The 24,580-nt window shown below is 42.5% G+C and overlaps 1 protein-coding gene across 9 annotated transcripts in view; it reads left to right on the top strand.

The window, feature by feature from the left end:
- PPP2R2B (protein phosphatase 2 regulatory subunit Bbeta) overlaps positions 1-24,580 on the top strand; it is a 424,199-nt gene that overhangs the window by 157,985 nt on the left and 241,634 nt on the right. For 4 of the 9 annotated variants that reach the window (XM_010990344.3, XM_064484417.1, XM_031449286.2 and 1 more), the window contains one exon: positions 5,428-5,621. The exons of 4 other annotated variants lie outside the window; for them this stretch is intronic. In XM_010990344.3, the coding sequence (XP_010988646.1) occupies positions 5,428-5,621 (194 nt within the window). Of the gene's footprint in view, positions 1-5,427; positions 5,622-24,580 lie in introns of those variants that run through there. One more of the 9 variants, XM_010990347.3, reaches the window with a different exon arrangement.

Genomic DNA, 24,580 nt, shown 5'->3' with positions numbered 1-24,580 from the left:
TCCACCGTGGCAATTTCATAACCAGCCTGTAGGGGGTGAAACAAAGGCATTAGGTTTCCTCTGATGGATATGGGAAATCTTTATGGCAAAGGTAGGATTTTAAGAGTTATTTAAATTAAATTATTTAAGTTATTTAAATTATGAAGTTTGATTGGATGGTGCAGTATACTGGAAATTGACACAGCTTGGGAGGCAGTGTTGAGGAATTGAGAGGAAATTTGAACAGATAACAGGTATCAGTAGAAAGATATATCAGCAATTAATGTGTTTCTACTGGCATACTGGTAAATGTTTGATGATCAGCTCTCCTCCACACACCACCCCGACCCCACCCCAGCCCCCGCAAAAAAGCCAAAGCCCTGATTTATATAGGTTTTTAAAAATTTATATGATATAAATATCCCACCATGGCAGATTTCAGATTTTAAGCAACCAATGTGATGTCACTCAAAGCAGAGCTGGAAAAAGATGTAATTGGTACAGTCAGCTTTCTACAGCCAGTACACACCAGCTCCAGTGTAACACTATTTACTCCCATAACTTGCTGTACTGTGATACTTGAGGAAACGTACTCAGTGAAATCCATTAAGTATCCAGAATCTAGAATTAATAACATTTTGAGGGCAAGATGTTTTGTTTTCTTCTCCTAGGTTAAAGGCTCACTCGTGTGGTATTTATTACGTGTTGTAACATGCACAAAAAGGAATTGCAAACCTTGCAAACCAGGTCATCCTCTGGGCATGCAACATAAACCACCTCAGAGAGACAGTTGTGCATTCAGGGCTGAGTGATCCTAGAGAGAAATTTCATGTGATTCCATGATAGACAAATGTGGTCAGGCCTGAACCTCTGTAATGTGAAAATCAAGAAAGGATAATCCTGATTCCTCCCATTGGCACAGAACTTTGTGGCTTATAAAGGGCTTTTTGCAAGGTGGTAAAATCTCGTATGTCCAGTTTCTAGTGCTCGTTTAAGGCAGATTGATAGCTGTAACACTCAGGTTTCTAGGTCACTTGTGTTCACGTGAGTGACTGCCTTGTAGTGCCTCTCCCCAACTCTCTGCAGATAGAAACCCCGATGAGCCACTCCTAGGAGAAAGAAGTGACCTTTTAGTGAGTCCTGGCTACTGGCCAAGCCTGTACTAAGCATTTTCCTTACATTGTCTCTGAAGCCGCTCAACAACCTGATGAAGTAGTTCCTATTATTTTCTTCCATTTTGCAAATACAGAGGCTCAGAGATGTTAAATTACTTGACAAAGGTCATGAAATTCATAAATGTCTGAGGTGGGACAAAAAACCCAAGACTCTCTGACACCTAAAGCCTGTATTAAGAATCTCCAGGCTGGCTTAGGTCAAAGGTTTTAATTAAATTTTAGATATTTAATGTGCTAATTGGACAGGATGACCTACAAGGTTCCAGTGTAGGCAGCACGAGCCTGACTAGGGTGAGGGTATATGAGAGTATTGGGGGAGGGGGAACGTAACAAAGGTGATGGAAAAAAGAATGTGTTCACAGGCTGTCATGCTGGATTGTGTAACTTAAGAAGGCTGTGTATTTGTAATTGGCCTTTTCTGTGTAAAGCACAATCCTGAATGAGGTCATCCTTTCAGAGTGACCTCCGCTGCCCCTCTTGTAGCCTGTGGCCCCCTTTACATAAACTGTAAACAAGATCATAAGTTCCATGACGACAGAGACTGACGGTACATCTTAAGCACTGCTGCTGCTGAATCTCTCGTCCTATCCCAGGACCTCCTGTGGTAGGTGTGTAAATATTTGTTCACTATTGATAATAGTGAGTAGTTAGTAATAACTGCTATGTGACAGCAGTATATTCTTTCCAAGTATTATCTCATGTAGTCCCCACAGTAACTCCATTAAGTAGTACTATTTTTCTTCCTAGTTAATACATTAAAAAAAAAAATGACTTAGGGAGATCTTGTAACTTGCTCAAGGACATAATAGTAAGTGGCAGAAAATCAGCTTTGCTTGATAGCAGAGCCTTGGCACTTAACATTTTGCTATAGTCTCTTGATTTATAATACATTTGTTCTATTTCTAAGAAAACTCGTATTACCACAATCAGATGATAGAATTTCAGTTCTGTGAAGAAAGGGACTCTGTTCTGTTTTAAATATCCCAGTACCTAAAACAATTCTTGGTGTATATTAAGTGCTCAGTAAATATTTTTGGTGCATATGCATACAGGAATGGGCAGGACAATTACTTCAATAGGAATAGGAGTTACAAGCTAGAAAAATACTGGCTCACAACACGTTTTCTTGTTGGGGTTTGGGGGGGTGAGAATTTTAATAAATGTAGAACTCTAAAACCTAAATATCACTGAACACATTCAGTAATTTACTCCTTCACTTAAGAAATATTTATCTCCATTCAATAAATATAATTGAGCATCTACTAATAGACACTTAATAGCAGAGTTACAAAGGTTGGTTGACAATAGTAAGTAAACTGTTACAAAATGCAAGATTCCACGAAGAAGAAAAGTGGGGAAAATGGTATAGCGATAGAAAATACTGGAGGAACGGACTATGATGTGGTCAGGAAATGCCTCAGTGAAGTCGGGACAGTTCAGCTGAGATGCTGAAGAGTGCCAAGAACACAAGGAAGGGGCACAGGGAATGAATGGCATGTGCAAATGCCAAAAGCTTTTGGAAAGAACTTGACTTGTTGGAGGAGGAGAAAGAAGGTCAGCGAGTCTTCTGGGAAGTGGTCTGTGTAGTCCTCTTAGAACCACAGGATTGCACAGGGCTGCCTTCACTCACTGACTTCCTTTACTGCACATCATTGTGCTAACACACAAAGCCAAGGGCTGTACTTTTCTTGGTTTTGGTTGGAAGGGCTAGTTCCCCATTGCCCATAGTAAAGACTCGTTCACAAAATAGAACCCTCTGAATCTACTTAATCTATTTAATGGAGAGCCATCTAATTTGCCTTTTCAGAACTCATGTCTTGGGGAAGAAGTGCCCATACTGTCGAATAAAATAAATGTAGGATGAATTTTGCAGGAAACAGGAAAGGGAAGTTTTAGTAAACCAGGGGACCTGATTGATGGAGGGGACATTTCTCCCATTGGTTACAGTGGAAAATTGCTCAAGTGCATCCTGGCCAATGAGCCGAGGCCCACCTGATTTATCTTGCAAATCTGTTCCAATCTGGCCCACGTTGTACAAAGATATGGAGGAGAATATCTCAAATACCATGCCAAGGTGGCAATGAAAGTTCATTTCAACTCAAAGCAAGGTGTCTTCTCACCACTTGGAGATGAATTTAGCTTTTTTCCCCTCTTCCCACCCCACACCCGCAATTATGATAATTTGCAACAGAAGCTGGACTGTGTAACTACAGATGAGCTGACCCCTGGAGCCTTGGTGATGGATACAGCTCATGATGTGGAAGAACCAGCCATGGCAAGTGGAGCTGAAGTGGATTAAATCAACTTGCACCAGTCTGCCTCTGTTCCTGGAATTTTATATGTGAATTTGGCAGAAACAGTCAAACAAGTACGTAGGACTTAATCACAAGATGAGAATAAAATGGAATCTATTCTAAGCTGAACCCCCCACCCCCCACCAACACACACACCAAATTATATCAAAGACTATTTCTACTCTCTTCTCCCAGCGATAGGAGGTTGCTTTCTGGAGGTGCGGACAATGCCATTTTCCACCTGCCAGAAGCCTCTATTCTTCATGGAAATCTAATGGCAATTCCCAACCTGAGTTAAGGACTTGTTTTCCATTTATTTTGAACTTCAAATACTTTCTTAATTGTGTTAGCCGAAGCATTGTATGTATATAATTAACTCACAGGTCTCTGTGGGCTCATCCAGCTAAACCTGTGGAGCTTAACTGAGCAAAGCAGTCGCTGATGTCTCTCCCTGCAGTTTCACCCATGGAAATGAGTACCTTCTACAGGAGGAAACCCGGGACATTTCTTTTCCAAAATGTGAGCTGGGTTGCTTCATAAATGACCTTAGTTGTTTCATAACAATAATGATCTCACTTTCATTCAAATATGGAATTAGTGATTTGCAATTTGGGGAAACGTGGCGGGGAGGTAGGGATTCTGTGTTTTCTTCCTAGTTGAAGTAGGAAGACAGGACTTTTTTTTTTTTTTTTTTTTTTTTTTTTGTATTCATTGGATCTTTGAAATTCCCTCCGGAAAGGAGTGGTTCTCTGTGGGCACAGGGCTCCAACGCCGGGCTCCCACGAACCTTTCAGGTGGAGAGCAAACATCAGCTGTTCCTACGGCTGAGACGGTGGGCTTTTTCGGACTGACTAATCACAGTTACAACATCTTTGTGACTCTGGAAAGGGAGACGTGGGGTGTGATGGCAGGAAAGTTCTGGCCCCTCCTCCCCCTTCTATTCCTAGCGCAGAGAGGGCTTCAGCTAGGCTATGAAACTCACCTCTCTCTGTGGGGCTTCGAACCCCAGGCCTCGCCCTTTAACTTCATCAAGGGATCGCATGCATCATAGAAGAAGGGCAACAGGGACCGGGATGTAGACTTCTTGCCTACCCAAGGGAACCTACTTCTCTCTGCTGTTCTGTAGCACAGGTGTCCCGAGAAAGGCAGCGAGCTAGGTACTCTGGGTGCTGGAGTAAACGCCGCCCTCAGCTGTGCGGCACGGGAGGAGGGAGGTTGGAAGCGCTCGTCTGTGCTTTTGCCGTGAACCTGCAAGCTAGCTGCTTGCCGCCCAGGTGCCGCTTCGCGGCTGCGTGCGCCCCACTGCAGCAGAGAGCAGCCGCAGCCTCTGCCTCGGCCACCACTGCTGCTAGGGAAGAGTCCTGGGGCTGCTGACGCGGTTGGGAGGAGCCTCGCCTTTAATGCACCAGCCGCCTCCAGCCGCCTCCTGCAGCAAGCAGCAGCAGCTGCTGCGAGTGCGCGCGTGTGGGTGTGAGGGTGAGTGCGCTGGCGCCGGCCGCAGCGCCCTGCCCAGCTCCCCGCCGGCTGCCGAGCCCCCGCCAGCCAGAGCCATCCTCCCGCGGGACCAGCACCCTCATCCGGGCCGGGCCAGCCTGAATCCTGCCCCTGCCATCTCGCCACTGCAGCTCGGGTCCAGAAAGGCACCATTTTGTCGCGGCTGCCCGCTCTCCCAGGGGGAGGAGGGCCCTATTTTGCATTTTGGAGCGGCTGCCAACGAGGGGAACCTGTTGGGCATCTCCCCAGCCCTGCTTGTGAGCGCCTCCGGGGCGGCGGGCGGGACCAGACCCCTCGGGGCACGGCGCATCTTGGCACCCGGAGGCGGCGGAGGCAGGCGCAGCATCCTCGCTGGGATTTGGAGCTGGAGTGAGCGCACCGCGGGAGGAGCCGCCGCAGCCTCGGAGATCCCGAGTGGAGGAGGTGACAGCTCCATTGCCGGGTTTTTATTTTTGTCTCTCTTCGCCTCCCCGTCTCCTCCTCAGGCTCGGACCATGGTGCAGTCCCACTGGCTCCCCTGCCCCCCTCTCCTGTGAGACTGGCTGCGGGGAGGGATCATGGATACTTGTCTGCCGGCTTCTGGTTCCCACGCAAGTAAGCCTGCTGTCAATGGAGGAGGACATTGATACCCGCAAAATCAACAACAGTTTCCTGCGCGACCACAGCTATGCGACCGAAGGTAACGCCAGCCCCGCCGCATTCCGCCGCTGGGGCCGGGCGCAAGTTGCGGATCGCTGTGCTCCGTGGGCAGCGGGGCGTGTGGCGGCGGAGACTTATCCAGGCCCTGGGGCTGGGGCGGGGGCTCGGCTCGCAGGGGCGGCCGCCGGTGCGCGCCACATCCATCCCGGGCTCCGCGAGGCGATCCGGGAGTATAGCAGCAGGTGGACCCGGCGCCCCCGGGAGTTAAAATGGCCCTCGGGGATTAGGTTTTTCAGGGTGGGGCTCCGGCTAGAAAAATGACCCCCAAAAGGCAGATGACCCCTCGCGCAAAATGTATGCAGGAGTCTTGGGGTGGGGGGTATTGGAAGGAAGGGAGCCCAAGAGGACCCTGGGTTCTCCCCTCCTGGAACCGAATGACGTGTCTCGGTGGCTGCAGGGAGGGCATGGTTTCATTTCCTGCCGGTTCATCTCTCCAGCCGGGTTACCTGCTCAGACAATCAAAAGCCCCGAAGGCTCGTTGAAAAAGGGCGAAGCCTTCCTCCTTGGAAGTGCATTAGCAAGATATAAAAAGGGGCTGGGGGAACAGTATTCTGGCGGCGATCGAATGAGTCTGACACGTGGGGCGAGCAATGCGATCAGTGGGGCCTTTAAAAATCACCATTATGAATTCTGCAGCAGTAGTTTCTGCTGAATCAACAGCCAGCAGAAAGCAAGAGGGTTCAGTAAGCCGAGCTTTGCCAAGAGGTGAAATTGTCGTGCCTCTCTCTCCCTCCCCCCCTCCCCAGCTTGTTCTGATATTAGCTTGAGTGAGGTTCAGGGAGGCAGGGGAAGTCAGCAGGTGGAATCATTCACCTTTTGTGTGGGAATAGAGAGGAAGCATTTTTTTCCCAGATACCCAAACTTTTGCATTTTTGCTTTCATTTTCTACCTGTAGGCCTTTATCTTTAACTACTCCTGTAAAGTGTTGCATAGTCACAGTGTAATATCCAAGGGAGGAAAATGTGTGAATGTGCTTCAGGGAAATGTAATAAGGCATGTTAATTTATCCTTCTTATTCTTGGATGATAAAATTTCTATAGTATTAAATCAATGCTACTAGAGAAATGTAGAAGAATTCAGGCTCTGAAATAAAAAGACACATAATATAACGTCTTCTATAAACGTCCCTGGAAGTTTTAGATAGAAAGAATGCCCAGCACTGTTGAAAATATATGATTCATTCATCGTCTTTATTGGTGAGCGTCACATCTATACATAGGTCCATGGCACTAGACAGATTAAGCAGAACTGTATGAGCTCTGGCCTTCAGGGGCTTGGAAGTAGCTTTTAAGATGTTCAGCTTGTCTCTGCCCCATACCAAGCACCATATTTGCTGATTCTTTTTACTTGCCTGGTGACAGCGTGGTTATAAGATGTCCTTCCCCAGTCCTAGTGCTTTGTCACTGACTCGCTTACCAGGTAGGATACAGTGAGCTCCGTGTCTGAGCGTATCATCCAAAAGAGAAGTTGCCTTTGGGTCTTTTGTCTTTGGGGGGCACACCTTTTTTTGCGTTTGAGGCAACAAAGACAGGGGACTGCCTTTGTGTTTTCTTCTGTGCTGCATTGTGCCTGCAAGTGCAGGCAAAGGAACTTAGCTGGGAAGACGGGGAAACTGAGGCAACGTGTGGAGCAGTGTCATCTGTAGAATGAAGAAGTGAGTTAAACACGGTGTTCCATATTGCCTTCAGGACCCTAGATACTACCTAGTCTTTGTTCCTGTTTTATGACATTTTTGTAAACTGATTCTGGGTAAAATTCATATAGTCCAAAATGAGGCATGAGTGTATAGCGAAGAACTTTCTAAAATCTTTCCAAATTAGCTTCTCAGATCCCTCCCTTCCCTCGCACCTCTATGGCATGCATGCACGCATGCACGCTCACCCCACATTCAAAACTAAACAGACCTTTATTTCGCAGTAGGCTTCCGATTTCTTTTACCTGATCTTACGGAAGGTCTGGAAAGAAGAAAAAAATAGAACTGAGACAATATAAATTGCCATTTTACATGCAACCCCTAATTGCATTTTAAGTGCTGGCCAGCGTGGGAAGGGTGTTTCCTCTTCTGATGAATACCTTAAAAGTGCTAGTACACCTTGAAGGAACACCAGATCAGAATATTCTTTGTTAAAATCCCCTTCACTGGGGGCTTGCCCCAAAGTTCTCTTCCCCTTTATTAACTTAAACCCACTTTCTGGGGAATTTGTTTCTAGGTCCTTCTATAGACTTTCTTTTCTTTTTGTCTCCTTTGATATTTCTGCATTTGCCTATCTTGCCCAGATACGTCAGACATTTTTTTTCCTCCAAAATCTCCTTCACATTTATCTCTGAATTTTTCTTTCCTTTGCTTGGATCATGCCACACTGCAGTATTCTATTTAAAGCTGAAAGGTTTTTGCTGTGTAGTTAGTGTGAAGGACTCTAAGCTCAATTTGCATTGTAAGTGGTAGCTGCAGGCAAGTTCATCCAGCTAAGAGCAATGCAAATGCTAAAGGACACTTTTACCCAAGCTCCTCTCTCTCTCTGTTGGGAAAAGAATGCATGATGTGCATTTATTAGATATTTCCTATGACTTTTCTTTTCTTCTGAGTATTAAGTTACTGCTCTCCTCTACCTTTTCCTATCTTTTCGTCCCTTTTTTAAAGTCAGTATCTTTGAGTATTTTCTCTTTTCCAAGCACTCTACTGAGCTTTCTCTAAGTAGCATTTCAGTATAGCCAGACCTTGCTAAGTGGGTGTTGTTATTTCCATTGTTGAATAAGAGAACTGAGCAACTAAGGTCCAGAGGTGATACTCATTTGTCAAGGTCACACAGTCAGGGGAAAAACTTGTCTTCCAACTCAAGACTGTCTAAAGGCCATGCACTTCAACTAAGAAATTCTGCTCTGCCTCATTTTCCTTTAACCATTAGCTCCCTTTATGGGGAAGACCACAATGGTTTTATCTTTGTGTATAAAACTCTGTTCCCATCAAGGGTAAAATTCTTTGCAGGGATAGTTTGTAAGTGTGTGTATGGGATTATACATTACGAAAAGCATCAGACTTGCTAGAAGCAACTGAAATGCTGTCTCCATTAGAGCAGTCTGAGAGTTTTCTAGATTAATCTTTCTACTCCTCCTCTGGGGCCACAGACAGAATAAGTATTCTCTGTAAGTGGTGTTTCCAGGAATGGCAGTCTGGTTAGAAGGGGAAGTCAGGGAACATGTTTTAAAATAACTATTCTGTTCTCAGTTTCCTTAGCTGTAAAATGGGAATAACAGCAGGACCTCTGCCACAGGAAAAAAAAAAATGTCTAACACAGGGAAAGCATTCAAGACGGTGTCTGATACAGAGCCAGACCCAGATAAACGCCCTCAATACGTTATAGCTGCTGAGATTGTTACTTAAGCTGCTCTTGCACTGCAAGCACACTTTCTCCTTGGATTGCTGTTGATTAAGGGTGGTCTCGAGGGGAAGGGCTAGTGGAAATGGCAGAGAAGTCACTAAAACCCACCACACTCTCTTCCTGGCTCAGCCACCAGGCATGGTTTTGCTATTTAGCAATTTGCCTTAATGTACTTGCTGGTTATGTGCTGCAGCCAGTAAGTTTCATCATCTCTCCAAGGCCTTAAAAGACTTCTACTGCTTGTACATATTAAAGGAAGAACAAATTCACTTAGTCCATGTATTGTTGTTATATTAATACATTATAATTGTAGAACTGTTGATTCCTTCTGCCTTTAATTCCTTCAGCAAACATGAGTTGACTTCCTGCAGAGGTGATCCCATTTGTTCCAGTACAGACATGGGCTCTGTTCTCACAGATCTTTCAGTCTCGTGGAGGAGGTAGACATTAAACAAATTCTTTCACACACACACAAAAGTATGGCTGCCAACTGTAATAAGTGATATTCAGGAAAAGCACACGATGCTTGGAGATCATATATAAGGCAGAAAGGTGGATCTAATTTAGATTAGGGTTTCAGGGACCACCTCTCAGCCAGAATTGAAGCTGAGAAGCAAAGGATGAGTCAGGAAGTAGCAAGAGCTGAAGACATTTCTGGTAGAAGGGACGAGAGGTACAAAGCCCAGAGATATAAAATAGTCTGACAGATTCAGAGAATGAGAAGATGCCTAGCGCTGAATGTAGGGTACAAGAGGAGGAGTGATGGGAATGAGACTGGAGCCTACAGTTTACTTTGAAATGGACCAAAACCAAGAATGATTAATGCTGGGTTGGAGGGATGGATAAACAGATAGATGATAAAGCAAGTATCAAATGTTAATGGTAGAATTGAGGTGGTCAGTCAATGGATGTTCACTGTAATTTTTTTTCAACCTTGCTATTTGGTTGTAAATGTTCATAATAAAATATTGCAGAAAAAAAAAGAAGAAGAAGAAAATAAACTGAAGAGTTATTTAGGGACCAGGTCACGTTTAGCCTTTGTTGGCCATAAGGAGCTTGGACCTTATCCAAAGATGGATCGAAAACCATTAAAGGATTTTGATCAGGGGGAAAATGTGACCAGGTTTGTTTTTTCAGAGCTCAGGCTGGCGGCTGTACAGAATAGGGTCACAAGGCTGGGTGGAAGGTGAATAGGAGTGAAAGCAGGGAGATAATTAGGAGGCCATACTCTAGGATGGTGGCAGCAGTAGAGATGGAGACAATTCAGTGGATCTGAGATGTACTGTAGAAGAAGAATGGTTAGGGCTTACATGGTGTGATAGATAGGTGGAGATGGAGAAGTCAATGGAGGTGGTATCGAGGATGGCCTCCCAGAACCTTGCCATGAGAATGGTTGCATTAATGGGGCTTCCCACTGAGACTGGAAAAAGACTTTGGAAATTGATCAGGCATGTGAGTCATCTGGTCTCACAGTAAGATTCTTAAGTGAGCAGGTGGATATCTGGGTCTGAAGCTCAGAAAAAAGATCTGGACTAGATGTGTAATTTGGGATGTTATCGGCATATTAAAGGTACTTAAAAGAATGTGAAGAGATGAAATGCTTGGGAGAAGAGCACTCCAGGGCAGAATTTCAGCCAATGTGTGAAAAATGACAAGGAAACTGATCTTGGCTCAGTTTAAGGAAATTGTAACAAAAAGTACCTCACAGTGGAATGCCTTGGTGTAAGCATAGTTAACCACACACTTGAAGTATTCAAATAACACTATATGGCCATTTCTCAGTAATGTTTAAGAATAAGAAGAGACCAGTCTTGGGTGAGGTGAGTTGAGAAGGTCTCCAAACTTGAGATCTGTGTAGTCTGTGAAATGTGACAACTTCTTAGAAGCAAAAGAATCAAAGTGAGAAAGTGAAAGTCGCTGCTTCCTCCCCGCCCTCCCCATCCTTCCCACACACACTCAAGAAAAAGGGAAGCTATGATGAATAAAACTGGGAAGGTACATGAAAATGGCTTTTGATATGACGGTGCTGGGAAGGCCTCGGAAAAATAAAAGAAGGTGGTGTCATGATGGAGAGCTGCCTTGCAGTTCCTTAAGTTGCTTTGGTATTTTTATGCAAATGCCAGATCAGAATAGTATTTCCAATGCATATGGATGAATGTTTGAGTTCTCTGCTGTTCTCAGAAAAATTTGAAATGGAAGGTGGGAAGAAGCTGCCTTATACTATTATAAATGACCTTTCCGGGGATAGGAACTGTTCTGCTACTGAACATAATAACCAGAGTGCATTGAAAATCACTAGCAAGTATTCATTATTAGCATCCATGTCCCTAGGGGCGATCCTGAGCCCTTTATGAGAGCTGGTCAGAAATGTACCAGTGAACCTGGGGTGAATAATATTAGGCCCGTCCTGTCAAAATATTGGTGATGCTCAATGAAAAGAGCACAGCTGTAGACTGACATTCCTAGACTCTGGCATTTACATTTGCAAAGAAACTAAGGGTCCAATTTGGATACTTAGACAAGGGATGGAGAACTAAGTACTGTCTCCTTGAGTACCGTTTGTATTCCATGCATTTTCCTAGGTGTTTCTCATGTGTTTACTCACTGAATCTCCTTCAGTGACTCTGAAAGAATGGGTGTGTTAGCCCCATTTATCAGAATAAGAAATGGTAAAGTTTAGAGAAGCGAGAAAACTTGGATAAGGTCACATACTTATACGTGGCAGAACCAGATTGAAACCAGTGCCTGATTCTAGGCAAGTGTTCTTTGCCCACCCCTGTTGTCGCTTGGCTGGATTTTAGGGGGAAAAAATGCAGGTTATGTTCTGCCGTCTGCATACATGCCCGTGGTACTTATTCAGTGCTACTCAGTTACCAGGTCCATCTCTTCCCAGTGCAGCGCTGCGCATGCCTGGGCCTTCCTCTTTGACCTGCAGAGAGGAAGCTGAATTTCCCTACCCGGTGCCAGAATCCTTGGCTGACTTACTCCTGTAGATTTATTCTACTCTCTAATAAGAAAAGAAGAAAAATACTTACGGAATTGAGCATTGAAAGTATGAAAATTAGCTGGATTTTTAGAGCCTTCTCCATGTCCCTCACCTGCTGTCTGGGACGTTCACATTGCAGTTCCCAGCCTGGGCTGAGATGGTCTCACTGAGCCATGCAGTCATGCATTCTCCAAAGCTGGTGGCAGCTCATAGAGTTTCCTGGAGCAGAGCAAAAAGAAGTGGGACGGGGCAGCTGGGTGGTGGTAGATGTCCTTTTGCACATAAATGTGGGGGTATCTGAAGCCTCATTTTGGCCAGAGCAACTCTCTGGTGGTGCTCCACCCATCTCCCATTAAAAAAGATGAGTTTGCTTTCACTATGCTTGTCATTTTTACCACCAAATTTCCTTCTGTTGCCTTTCCAATAGAACTCTAGAATGAGGCTGAAAATCAGCTCTGACCTAACAAACCAATTCTGACATAACTCTCCCAGTGGAAGCACAGATTCTTATTACGAGACCACTAGGAGTTTGTCGTAAATAATCCAGGAACCCTTTAATTGTTATGCTGCGAGTTCACTATGGAAATAGTGGGAGTGATGTGTGAAATCCATGGACAACTAATTGGTACAAATGGTTTCTTTGGAGCAAAGATCATCATGGGTCCTGGAAAAGGATGGGTGTGTCAGACTCCCATTTCTATGCTTTAGAAGACAGAGACCTGATTGCTTCTAGGAAACGTAAAGAAATGAGGATTTTGTGGGTAAGAGGCAAAACGATGCATGGAGTCTAAGGGTCTGGAGGGGCCTCTACGAGCAGGATTTTCACCTGAGAAAGATAAGGTCTGCTGGAAGAGTGTGCCAAAGAGTGCCTTACCTGTGAGAGGATGCCTTCCAGGTGTACTGGGCTTCGTGCTGGGGGCCTGGCAGCCCCCTCCATCATCATGGCTGATTTCACTGCCTTGAATCCATGAAGTCATGAACCTCAAGTAGTTGCAGAATGGCAGGCCACTTCCTCCTCTTATGCAAGGGTCTCAGCTCTGTGGCCGTCACCAGATGCACAAGGGTGTGAAGCATGGAAAAGCTGTCAAGGGCTCTCATGCGGAGCATTGCAGCAGGATGCTGAGCACTCCCAGGTGGTCTGGAAGGCAAAACTTGGGTCCCTAAGTACAGAATACCACCAGGAAGTATTTTACCTAAGAGGAGAGCTGTACAGGAAACTTGAGGAGAGTAGCATTGCTCATGTGACTTTGCAGAAGTCAGGTCGGGGCCAGGGACACCCAAGTTAGGAGGTCTGTTGGTTCACTACAGCTGTATTGTCTTTCATGTTGCTCTCTGCCTTTATGTCTTTATTTATAAGGCAAATAATGCATAAATGCCTTTTTACTTGAAAGGATTCAGGCATCATAGAAGTAGATAAAGCAAAGCATGAATCACCCTCCACCCTGACGCCACCCCACCTCCCTGCCCAGAGTTACCATTGTCAGTGTTGCTCTGCTTCCTCAAGCCACCTTTGTGTACACTTTCATACCTTTAAATATACGTGAAGAGATACACACTGGGGGAGGGACTGTTTGTGTAGCCGAATGCATACTGCTTATTTTATTTGCACTTTGTTTTCTCTCCCACTCAGTGATAGATCTGAAAGACCTTTCCATGTCAGGACACGTACATTGGTCTTGTTCTTTTTAACGGCTGCATAGTGCCCCTTGGTGTGACTGTACCACAGTTGGATGGATGGAAAAGTGCTTTCCGGTTTTTTGTATTACATAAGATGCTGCAGTGATTGTTCATGTGTATGTGTTTTTGTTTAAACATGCTCCTTCCTGATTGTAGCATCTTTAAAGCCATGATGCTTGTCCTTGTTTCTTAGCAAAGGACAAGAAGGAATCTCTAGTCCTTTTTTTTTTTTAATCTCTGAATAACCTTGGATAGCCTCATGAACTTGAATTTCCTACTATAAGAAATGGAAATACCTGGCATACCTATGTATAGGTACATAATATGGTGTATTAACCCTCTGTGGATTTGAGTGTTAGTACAGAATCATGTTGATTACTAGCACGTGCAGAGGGCTTGCTGTGTGCCAGGAGCAAACTTCGGGCTTTAAAGTATTTTCTAGTTGCTACTCTCCTTATATCCCTGAAGTGACAAGGTGAAACCAAATGAGATTACTTGTCCAAGGCCCCCCAACAGTAGGTGGCAGAATAGGAGTCATGTCCAGATCTGTCCATATGTTTTATGTAACATAAAAAGCTAGAAAACACATTTCCATCCATCCACAAGGGAACTGTAGTATATGGACGTGCCTGGTTTTTTTTTTGGGGGGGGGGGGTTTAAGTCATGATGCTGACGCAGAAAAATTATTATTCATTTTTTTCTAAAGAAATTCTCCATTGAATCAATCCCGATTCAAAGGGTCTAATTTTTATCTAGAGTTTGAAAATGAGCAGAGGGGGAAATTGGAAGGCCATGCAGTCTTTATGGTAAGCAGTAGTTTGGAATGCACATGAGCAGACCTGGGTGTTAGTCCCAGTCCTGCCACCATAATTAGTCACTTTTACTCTCTGGGCTTCAGTCTCCTAATCTATTAAAATGAGGCTGAAGATGGGAGAGGGGAGGTATGCTCTCTATAGATTTTCCAGGCTCTAAGTTTCCATGATGCACTACATCTGTATTTGTGATCATCTAAGTCTGTTCTGTGTGTTCTGACATTGTGCTCCGGGGTGAGTCTGGGGGACACAGACAGAGGCTTTAAATGGCCTGACAATGCCAAGTCTGGCTGTATGTACTGATGGGTCAGATCATCCTTCTGGCAAGAAGGCTCTGGTGCAGCCAAGAAGTGGAGCCAGAAAGGGAGTCGTCTCTTTGCCAAAAGGTGCTGCAGATGGAGGAGCCAGTCTGTCTGGGCGGCCCATGACTTTGAGAGGAGCCATTTGGCAAAGTTGTTGGCAGGAGCTGCCTTGCAGCATGAATGCTGGAGACTGTCCTGGGCTGGAATGAATCAGGGATGCAGCAAAGGTGGCTGGTGGAACAAATAACCATCTGGTGAGCAGGGCGCTGCTCATCTCACCACACTGACAGGGAAGAGTAGGTGCCAATCAGTGAAGGTGAGTTCTGAGTGACACAGTCTGACAGGCACAAGGGAACGTCTCCCCTGCTATTGTGTGCTCCATGGAGGGGGCTGTAAACCCCATGTGAACCTGATTCCTTGAGAAACCGGAAGCCCCTATTTCTGCCACTGTTACTGTTGCAGCAAAGTGTGTCACAGCTCAGTTGTGACAGCAACCTGGATCCAGGTGAGAGACCAAGCAGCAATTGGAGAGTTGGAGAACTCAGGTCTATTATGCCAGTGGGCCCAGAGGAGTTAACACTCCAAGCTCTGGACCCCATCTGTAGGTTTACACAGGCTTTTATAGGCTGCCAGTCTATACTTCACAACATCATATGCAAATAAGATGTAACAAAGGTGACTAATTAGGAACACGCTTTGTAGAAATGGACCAATCACGAGTGATAGAAATGAACCAATCAGGAGTGAGCTCTATGCAAATGAGGCACTACAAATGGACCAATCAGGAGTTAGCTCAGGGAACCAATAGAATCTTAGGGATAAGTTCCGCTTTCCTAGAAGTAAGCCATTTCCCAGTTAAAAAGCCAGATAATGCCACTGGGCCAGGGAAGTGAATGGTGCTGGCAGGAGAGTAGTGGCCCTGCCTGGGGGTCCTGCCATCTTTTTCACGGGGCTTCCCACCTCATTATAAAGTAGGGAAGAAAATTCATCAAATCCCACAAAATTATTTTATTTCTTGCCAGCTGCTATACTAGTGATGCTGAAAAGAGTGGGGATATATAAGTTCTTGTTCTCATGTATCTTTCCATCTATTTGGGCAGATGACACTCTGTTCTTCTCAAAATGTACTTAATCATACAAGCCAGGCTGGGTGAGTCTGTGCTGTGTTTGCCTCTCTGTTATCACCCGTGGCCGAGATGGTGGAATCCAAGCCTGCCTGGCTCTAGACCCAACTCGAGCAGTACGAGTTCTGAGGCCTTGGACAAGTCACTCTATCTCTCTGATTATTCTTTTTGCCTATAAAGTATGACAGGGGATGAGGCAACTTGCCCCCTGCCTAACATGTTATGGTTTGTATGTGAGTATTAAATGAATACAAAAGTATCCCTCTCTCACTCCATCCATTTGGGACCAGTAGTTGATGGTAAATTGGAAAAGCTAAGGCAGAGAATCATAAAAATAATACACCTATTTTAAACAGCATTGCCTAATTTTGATCAAGAGCCTGTTGAAGAATCAAGGCTTCATCTTGGAATATGGGTCTGCTGATTTTTCTTGCACAAACCACACCCAAATGATAAAGATCTTGTCTGGGTTTGGTTTCCTTACAGTTGAGTGAGTCTAGACACCTGAGAAGTAATCTTTCTACAGATCCTTCTAAATTTTTTTGATTGTCCCCAGTCTTTTCTCTCTTCCACATTGAATTGACAGTTCTTGGTCATCTTTTGAAAGCATTCAACTTCATTTTCATAGGAAACAATCATTCTCTTCCTTTTTACACCATTCTTTTCATCACCTTCCATGATACTTCATTAAATAGCAAGTATACGCAGCATCAGGAGATTAGGGAGCAAATACAGCTGACTCTCAGTAGACATGCAGCTCAACCAGAAGCAGAGGTGTGCCGGTGAGCCAGAGATTCGCCTTACTAAGTTACCTTTGAGTACAGGGCAGTCTAGAGACCCATTTTACAGAGGGAATTGAAGGCATTTTTTTCATCCAGTAAGTCAGCTTCTTAGAGTTCTGTTAAAAGAGCTTCTGTTGTAATTATCAAGAGGAGGAAGAGCCATCATCTGAGTACCTACAGTGTACCAAGAACTGAGTTAAGAACTCTATATATACCATATATGATATATCTATGTATTATGTATGTGTGTATATATTGTATATTACATTGGTGTGTACGCATGTATGTATGATAATAGCTGTGTATGTGTGTGTATCATTTAATTGTCACAACAACCCTCAGCTGTATGTACAATTAAGGCTGAATTGGTGAGACTTTTAGGTCTTATTTACCATTGTCTATTATCCATCTCCTAGTACAGTGCCTGGTAAATAGCACTCATGACATGTTTAATAAGGAAATGGGAGAATATATGACAAAACGGAGGTTTAGACAAGTTGTGTAATCTGACCAGTATCAATTAGCAGATTCAGGACTTGAAAGCAGGTCTGTCTGACACAAAAATGTATGTTCTTAAGAAAAAAAACTAGGTATGTTATTTATTAATTATTAGGCATTATATATAAATAATTTCTTTTTTACTAAGCTCTTGCAATATACTTTGGATCCTATTTTGCCCTAAGAATAACCTAATAGGATAAAAATTTGGTATTATCTGCACTTTGCACAAGTATGTAGGTGCTTTAGAACAGGGTTGGTAAATTGTCCTGTAAAGCGCCAGATAATAAATATTTTAGTCCTTCCTGACCATACAGTCTGTGTCCCTCTGCCGTTGTAGTATGTGGGCATGGCTGTGTTGTAGCAAAACTCTGTTTACAAAACCAAGTGGCAGCCCATGGACCTTAGTTTGCTGAACCCTGTTCAAAAACGTGTTTGGAACCCAATAAAGTTCAAAAAAGTTGATCTTCCCAGTGAGTGAGTGTGGTGAGGGCGAAAGGGATGCTTCCCTGAACAGGAACAGCCTCGTGGGAAAAGTGGGGTCTTGGTGGGGTTCTGACAGGTTGAGAGGAAAAGCAAAGGCATTCCTAATGGAGAATGGAGTCTTGTGTGACCTTAGGAGGCAAAACTAAGCAAGGAAAATGATGTATTGTTTGAGCAAATGAACTGGAGACTAGAGATGTGACAGACTGTTGATAGTGCCTTAGAACCGCCTACATCCCCATACATCTTCTACATAATGTACCTGCAATTGCTCACTCAGTAGTCATTTTTAAAATTCTTATTATATAGCAGGTACTATGCCCCCCCAAAAACCCAGGTATGCAATTTAAAAATATATATATACCCTCCTTTCATTTTATTGCTTGCTTTTTATTGGGAAAACACACATTAAATAAACACAGATATAAGAACATGAATATAAATTTAGTTAAATGCTATGTAAGAAAAGAATAGGGGCTATGAGAGAAAAAATATATGCTCCCTGATGAAAACTTGGATTATAAAGAAAAGTGTAAAAAAGAAGATCAAATTTACCTCTAGCCCCAAACATAATCATTATAAACATATTTGATGCATTTTCTTCTGGGGGTATGTAGGGGTGTGTGTGTGTGTGTGTGTGTGTGCGTGCACATGTGTGTGTGAGAGAGAGATGGAGGAGTATAGGAATTATATGTAAAATAGTGTCATATCTATTTTTGTTTTGTTTTGTTTTGGTCCCAAACACAATACTGTGAGCATTCTTTTGCAACATCCTATAATTAAACCGTAATTTTACCAATCACCCAATGCTGGAAGTTTAGATTATTTCCAATATCTTGCTATCATATTTGTGTGATAAATGATTGTATGAATCTAAGTCATCTCTCTAGCGATTTTCTTAGAACAAGTGCCTAAAGTCAGAATTGCTGGGTTAAGTGGTAGGAACAATTAAGTTTCTAGACAATATTAATAAATTGTCTTCTTCAAAAGTGGTACCATGAGTGCCTTTGTAATTGCTATGGCTCTGTCCCAGTTTTGTTGGGTCTCTATTTTACTTTACGTTGTCACACATTTTTAGAGTGTTTAAGTTCATCCCAGGGAACGTATGTGGGGTGCAAATCAGAAAAAAAATCATAAAGACATAACCACTGAGCTTTAATTTGGTCACATTGCCCTTGTCCTCCCCCAAAGCCCTGGTGCTTTTCCCCTTCCTAGTAGGGAAGCGAGCTCAGTGCTCCACCTCTGCTATTAAATACATGGGTGAGTAGCTTGTTCTCTGGGATCTAGTTGGCCCACCTATATTAAATAAAATGACTCTCCTGGTTCCAGGGCACCAGTTGTAGATAAGTATATGAACCCTGCTGACCTAGAAATGTTAATTTTCCTCAAACTGGTGAGTAGGTAATTTCAAAGAATGATTGACCCAATATGACAACCAGTATGGTTGTTTAATGAGTTAGCCTCTTGTGGGGTTCCAATCTGACATTTTTGAAAGCTGTGTTAACTTTTTCTTGTTAATACTATATATGTGGCTGAATGCAATTTGAACCCAGGTAATCTGTGAAAACTAGACTCTATCATTGGCTCAAGATTAACCGACTCCTCTTGTTTTCCTTCAGATATTGGGAGCATGATTTGATGAAAATGAAACATAGAAATTTTATAAACTACCATTGGGATTACATTTTGAGTGAATGATTTTTAGTCCCTTTCTAAAGTATAGTTGACCCTTGAACAACGTGAAAGTTGATTAGTTATAATTTATAATTTATAGGCAGTGCTCTGTACTCCTGGTTCCTCACGGATTCAACAAATCATGGACTGTGTGATACTCCAGTATTTACTATTAAAAATAACCGTGTACAAGTAGACCTGCACAGTTCAATCCCATGTTGTTCAAGGGTCAACTGCATTTCATTAGTCTTCGGGAATTATAGTTGGGAGTCTATTTGAAGTCTCAGTTCATCTTGCTTGAGTATTTGGGGCATTTTTCTTTCTCTGAAGTATTTTGAGGTATTACAGTGAGAATACTAAGTTCTTTAAAATATTTTTTATTTAAAATTCTATGAAGTATTTAAAAACTATACACAGTTTATAACCTAAGTGTTCAGTAGATAAAATTTAAAAGATGCATGGATGGATGCATGGATGGATGGATGGATGCATGGATGAATGGATAAAGATTTGTGATGGTTAGTAGGAGATACAGTTGCTTCCACTGGGGACTAAAAGTATTAAAAACAGCTTTTAGGAACATCAAGTTTCAATGATGATTTGAGATGGTAATATTAAAATCTTTCTCTCATCTCCTTTCTCTGCTGTCTGGGAAGCCAGGGCAAGTGGGATGGAGTGGGAAGAGTATTGATTAGAGCAAGGCAGATCCATGGGGACATAATTCCAGGAATTCATCAGTGCTGCTCATTTAAAAAGAGAAGATACACCAGAGGGGGGAGAATAGCTGCCCTGGAACCCTGAGCTACCAGAAGAGACTGAGACAGTTCAGTGCTTCTGACTCATGTCTCTTACAAAGTTAATATCTAATCCCATTCCCGTTTTGTAGGATTAGCCTGGGTGAAACTAACATACTCTGCTTTGGAAGTCTGAACCCCTCTGGTCACTTCATAGGATGTAGGGGGAAAGTTCTTGGTGCAGTTCCATTTGTGAACAAAGTGTATTTCCTTATCGGTTCTCTGACCCCTTGCTGGGTCAGAGATCAAAACTTACTAAGGTCTCCCCAGGACCTGAAGAACTCTGTGCGCTGTGGTGAAAAATGCAAAAGCAGACTGATTATCATATTGTGCTTCTGCTGCCAACATGCTTACTCAGTCCCTCAGCTTCCTCAGCACAATTTGAGATGGAAATTTTCCGATCAGAATTTTTCCTATAAGTCTAAGAAGCTTGGATTTGAGCCCATTGTGCAGGCCAGGTTTTTTTTTTTTTCTTTTTCCAGTTATGTGACAAGCAGGTTGCCTTTGAGTCACTCATATGGTTGGCCTTGATCTAGAAATTGGCACGTGCTAAAAAGGCAAAAAAAATATTTTCCTTCTTTTGTTTGACCCTTTAAGAAGATTAGCCTTTGCACAATTTTCTCCTGTGCGTATAAACCTTACTGTTTCCTGCCTGTCCCCTCATCCACCTGAGTCTCTCCTCACTCATCTTCAAACCAAGCAGGCTGGCTGGTGCGGGGTCCTCACTAACCCAGGCCATTCCTGCTTCCCTGCTCCTATAAACACCGTTTCCCCGCTCCTATAAACACCGTTTCCCCGCTCCTATAAACACCGTTTCCCCGTCCTTGATATCTACAGGGCCTGCCTCTCATCCACATTTTCCCATGATGCTTTTCCTGAATTCCTTGAATTATTTTCTTCTTTTCAGTTGAAGCATAGTCAGTTTATGATGTGTTGATTTCTGGTGTACAACATAGTGATTCAGATATATATATATTCCCTTTCATATTCTTTTTCATTATAGGTCATTACAAGATATTGAATATAGTTCCCTGTGCTATACAGTAGGACCTTGTTGTTTATTTTACATATAGTAGTTAGTATCTGCCGATCCCGAACTCCTGATTTATCCCTTCCCACCACTTTCCCCCCTGGTAACCATAAGTTTGTTTTCTATGTCTGTGAGTCTGTTTCTGTTTTGTAAATAAGTTCATTTGTCTCATTTTTTTAGATTACACATATAAGTGATATGATATTTTTCTTTCTCTTTCTGGCTTACTTCACTTAGATTGACAATCTCAAGGTCCACCCATGTTGCTGAAAGTGGCATTGTTTTACTCTTTTTTTAAATCATAACAACAATCCTGTGATGTCTAGGTTTCATCCCCATTTCATGAATGCTAAAACTGAGGTCCAAGTTCAGACAGCCTGCCAGAAGGAGGCAGACCTAAATGTTGTCTCCTCAACTGGAAAGAAATTCCTGGGATACAATCATATCTTTAATCCTTTAGTTTATCCTACAGAGGACAGTGTAGTACTTGGCATACAGGTACTTAGTAAATGGTTTTTGAAACGGTTTTGAGTTTGAGAGTAAACTGATTATGTCTCTGTAGTTAGGGCAGCAGCCAGTTACATATTCTTTATGGGAGTTTAAACTTGGAGCTCCCTCTAACATGTTGAAGCCAGGTTGTCTTATCCTCACTAGGGTTTAAAGGTACAGGAGAGGGGTCACAAGATGTGCCATATGATTTTTGCAATCACTTGGAAATTGTACTGGCTAATTAAGATCATAGCCGATTATTTATTTTTTCATCCATTCATTTGTTCTTGTTCTATTGTTTTACTCTTTAAACATTCAACAACTATTACTGAGCAACCGAAGCCTCATTCATGCCATATGAATTGGTCTATGATGATATCAGTATGAATAAAATATATAAAAAGGTTATTAACATTGGTTACAAGGAGGAGGGAAGAAGTAAAAAAAAAAAAAAAAACCAAAAATTTATCGTTCACCACACCTGTGACAAGAAGAGTATAATTGATTCCTCCTGCTCAAATTTCTGTATATGTACATAAATAAATCAATGAACAGAGTGGGGAGGTATAGCTCAGTGGTAGAGCACATGCTTAGCATGCACGAGGTCCTGGGTTCAATCCCTCAAACCTCCATTAAAAAATAAAAATAAATAAACCTAATCCCCCCCAAATAATAAAAATTTTAAAAAGAAATAATTCAATGAAAAGAAAAGCTGCCAAAATATTAATGAGACTTACCTCAGGCTGATGGGATTTTTAGTAATTTTTACTATTTATCTTTATGTTCTCTAATGTATAATAGTTTCCAATAAGTATATGCATTGTTTACATAATAAAAATTATAAAGCTGGAATTATGGGAGAAAATAATTCATAGAGTGTCTGTTATGTGCAAAGAACAAGTTTCTGAATATCTGTATTCATCTGAGTTCTTCCTTTTACTTTGAAGTCACATTAATAATTCTTCAGATGAAAATCAGATTGAACCCTGGAAGAGTGGTGATCAGTGGACGCTAGTAGCTGTGAAGTTCTGTAACAAGAATTCCATTCAAGCTCTCTTAACTGTAGGTCTGGATGAAAGGGTTTTGGCAATGAGCTTGGCCCTTAGGTTCAGAGCCCCTTTGGTCCTGTGTCTTTGCTTAAACAGGAAAGGTAAGGTGATATCTCTGAGCTCAACCAGTCATTCCACAAGGGGGCTGGGAAAGGATCTGAATAAGTCAGTGAAAATCAATTGCAGTGATGGAAAAGCCATCTAAGAAAAAATGTCCTAGAGCCTCTAGGTCAGAGCCAGCCCCTTTGTACATGAAGGATCTCACAGTCTGTTTATTGACACAGAAGGTGGTTTTAATTACCCTGAAGGAATTTCTGGCATGTTTTGCCAAAGCCAGTCTTAAAATCTTCAATCAGTGGATTAGTGACAACCAGGCCCACTGGAGAGGTCTGCTCATGGGGGCAGCAGGTCAACTGTAGTATATTGCAGAGTGGCTGTTAGTGACAGATCATAGGTATGTTTTATGAGGGAAATGGAGATAGGAAAACACCACCATCCACTCATGAGATGATCTTGGCTTTGGAAGGTATGGTGTGTTTTATGACTGAGACACCTCAGTTTCCTTCTCAGTCATTGACCATGGTCTCAGCAACCTCCCTAACCTCTGTTTTTGCTATACTGAGGGAAAACTTTAGTAAGACGATCTAGACGAGGAGTTTGAGTGACTAATCAAGCAATCAGCTTTATAGCATTACAAACAATGACTTGAAAATTTTTTTACCTTTCCAAATACAGGCCCAAGAAAAACTTATACTTATGGTCTTTACTTTTACTTATTTGTGTTGACCTCAAAATATTTTTTTAAAAGAGCTATAATATGAAAAGCAGAATGATGAGGTCACATCTCAAAGCCATTCCAATATGTCAAATAACTTGAGGGGAAACCGTAGTCCAAGGTAAATGCAAAGGCATCAAAGAAATTGTTTCCTTGATTTTTATCTCTTTGCTCTTGAGTCTCTTGGTTGTATCCTCTCAATAAGATGTAAAAACAGTCAGTAGTACTAAATGCTATCTTTTATTCATCTCTCCAAGTTTAACTCCAGATGGAATTTCTTTTTTTCTTCCTACATAAATATGCCCTTCTCACTGTCTCCTTTTACTGCTGTTCCAGTCAGTCTACATATAGGCTAAATTTTACTCTCTAATGTAGACTTGCAAGGGTAAATAACTTGGCACCTTGAAATCTGAATAGGGGGGAGGGTACAGCTCAAGTGGTAGAGTACATGCTTTACACGCATGAGGTCCTGTGTTTAATCCCCAGTACCTCCTCTAAAAATGAATAAAATAAACCTAATTACCTCCCCCCACGAAAAAAGAAAGAAAATCTGAATAGGCATCTAAAGGTGTCTTTGGTAAAATAGATTGAGACTCCATTTGCTGTTGTTGAACTACCATGAATGTCTTATGTCTCATTTAGTGATGTAGTGGTTTGTTGATAATCCTTTTTGCTTGCATGAAAAGGTTTCTCAGCCTATTTTATATGAACATTCACTGATCTAGGGATTTTCCAAGCTTACAGAGAAGTAAGGCCATTAGAAATGAATCCCATCAAAACAACTGAGCACATAGTTCCATGGATATCCTTGATACAGCTGATAATTTTCCATTTTAGACAATCCCCCTTCCTCTTGCCTTTCAGATTAGTCTGTCAGTAAACCAACTTGGCTAACCAGCTTGGTATGTTAGCAGCCAAATTTTAGGCAAGGAAGGAATTACATAAAATAATAATCTCATCTTATACTTCTGATGGGGTTTTGTATTTCTGCAAAATATTTTCACAACTCTTATCTACTATGTACAAAGAATTTGGAGAACAAGTCTCATTTCCCCAATGAAAAAGCAAATCCTGTGAGGTTACT

This window comes from Camelus dromedarius, chromosome 3 (genome assembly GCF_036321535.1).
Source record: "Camelus dromedarius isolate mCamDro1 chromosome 3, mCamDro1.pat, whole genome shotgun sequence".
NCBI classification, from domain to species: Eukaryota; Metazoa; Chordata; class Mammalia; order Artiodactyla; family Camelidae; genus Camelus; species Camelus dromedarius.
This window is presented reverse-complemented; position numbering and strand designations above follow the sequence as displayed.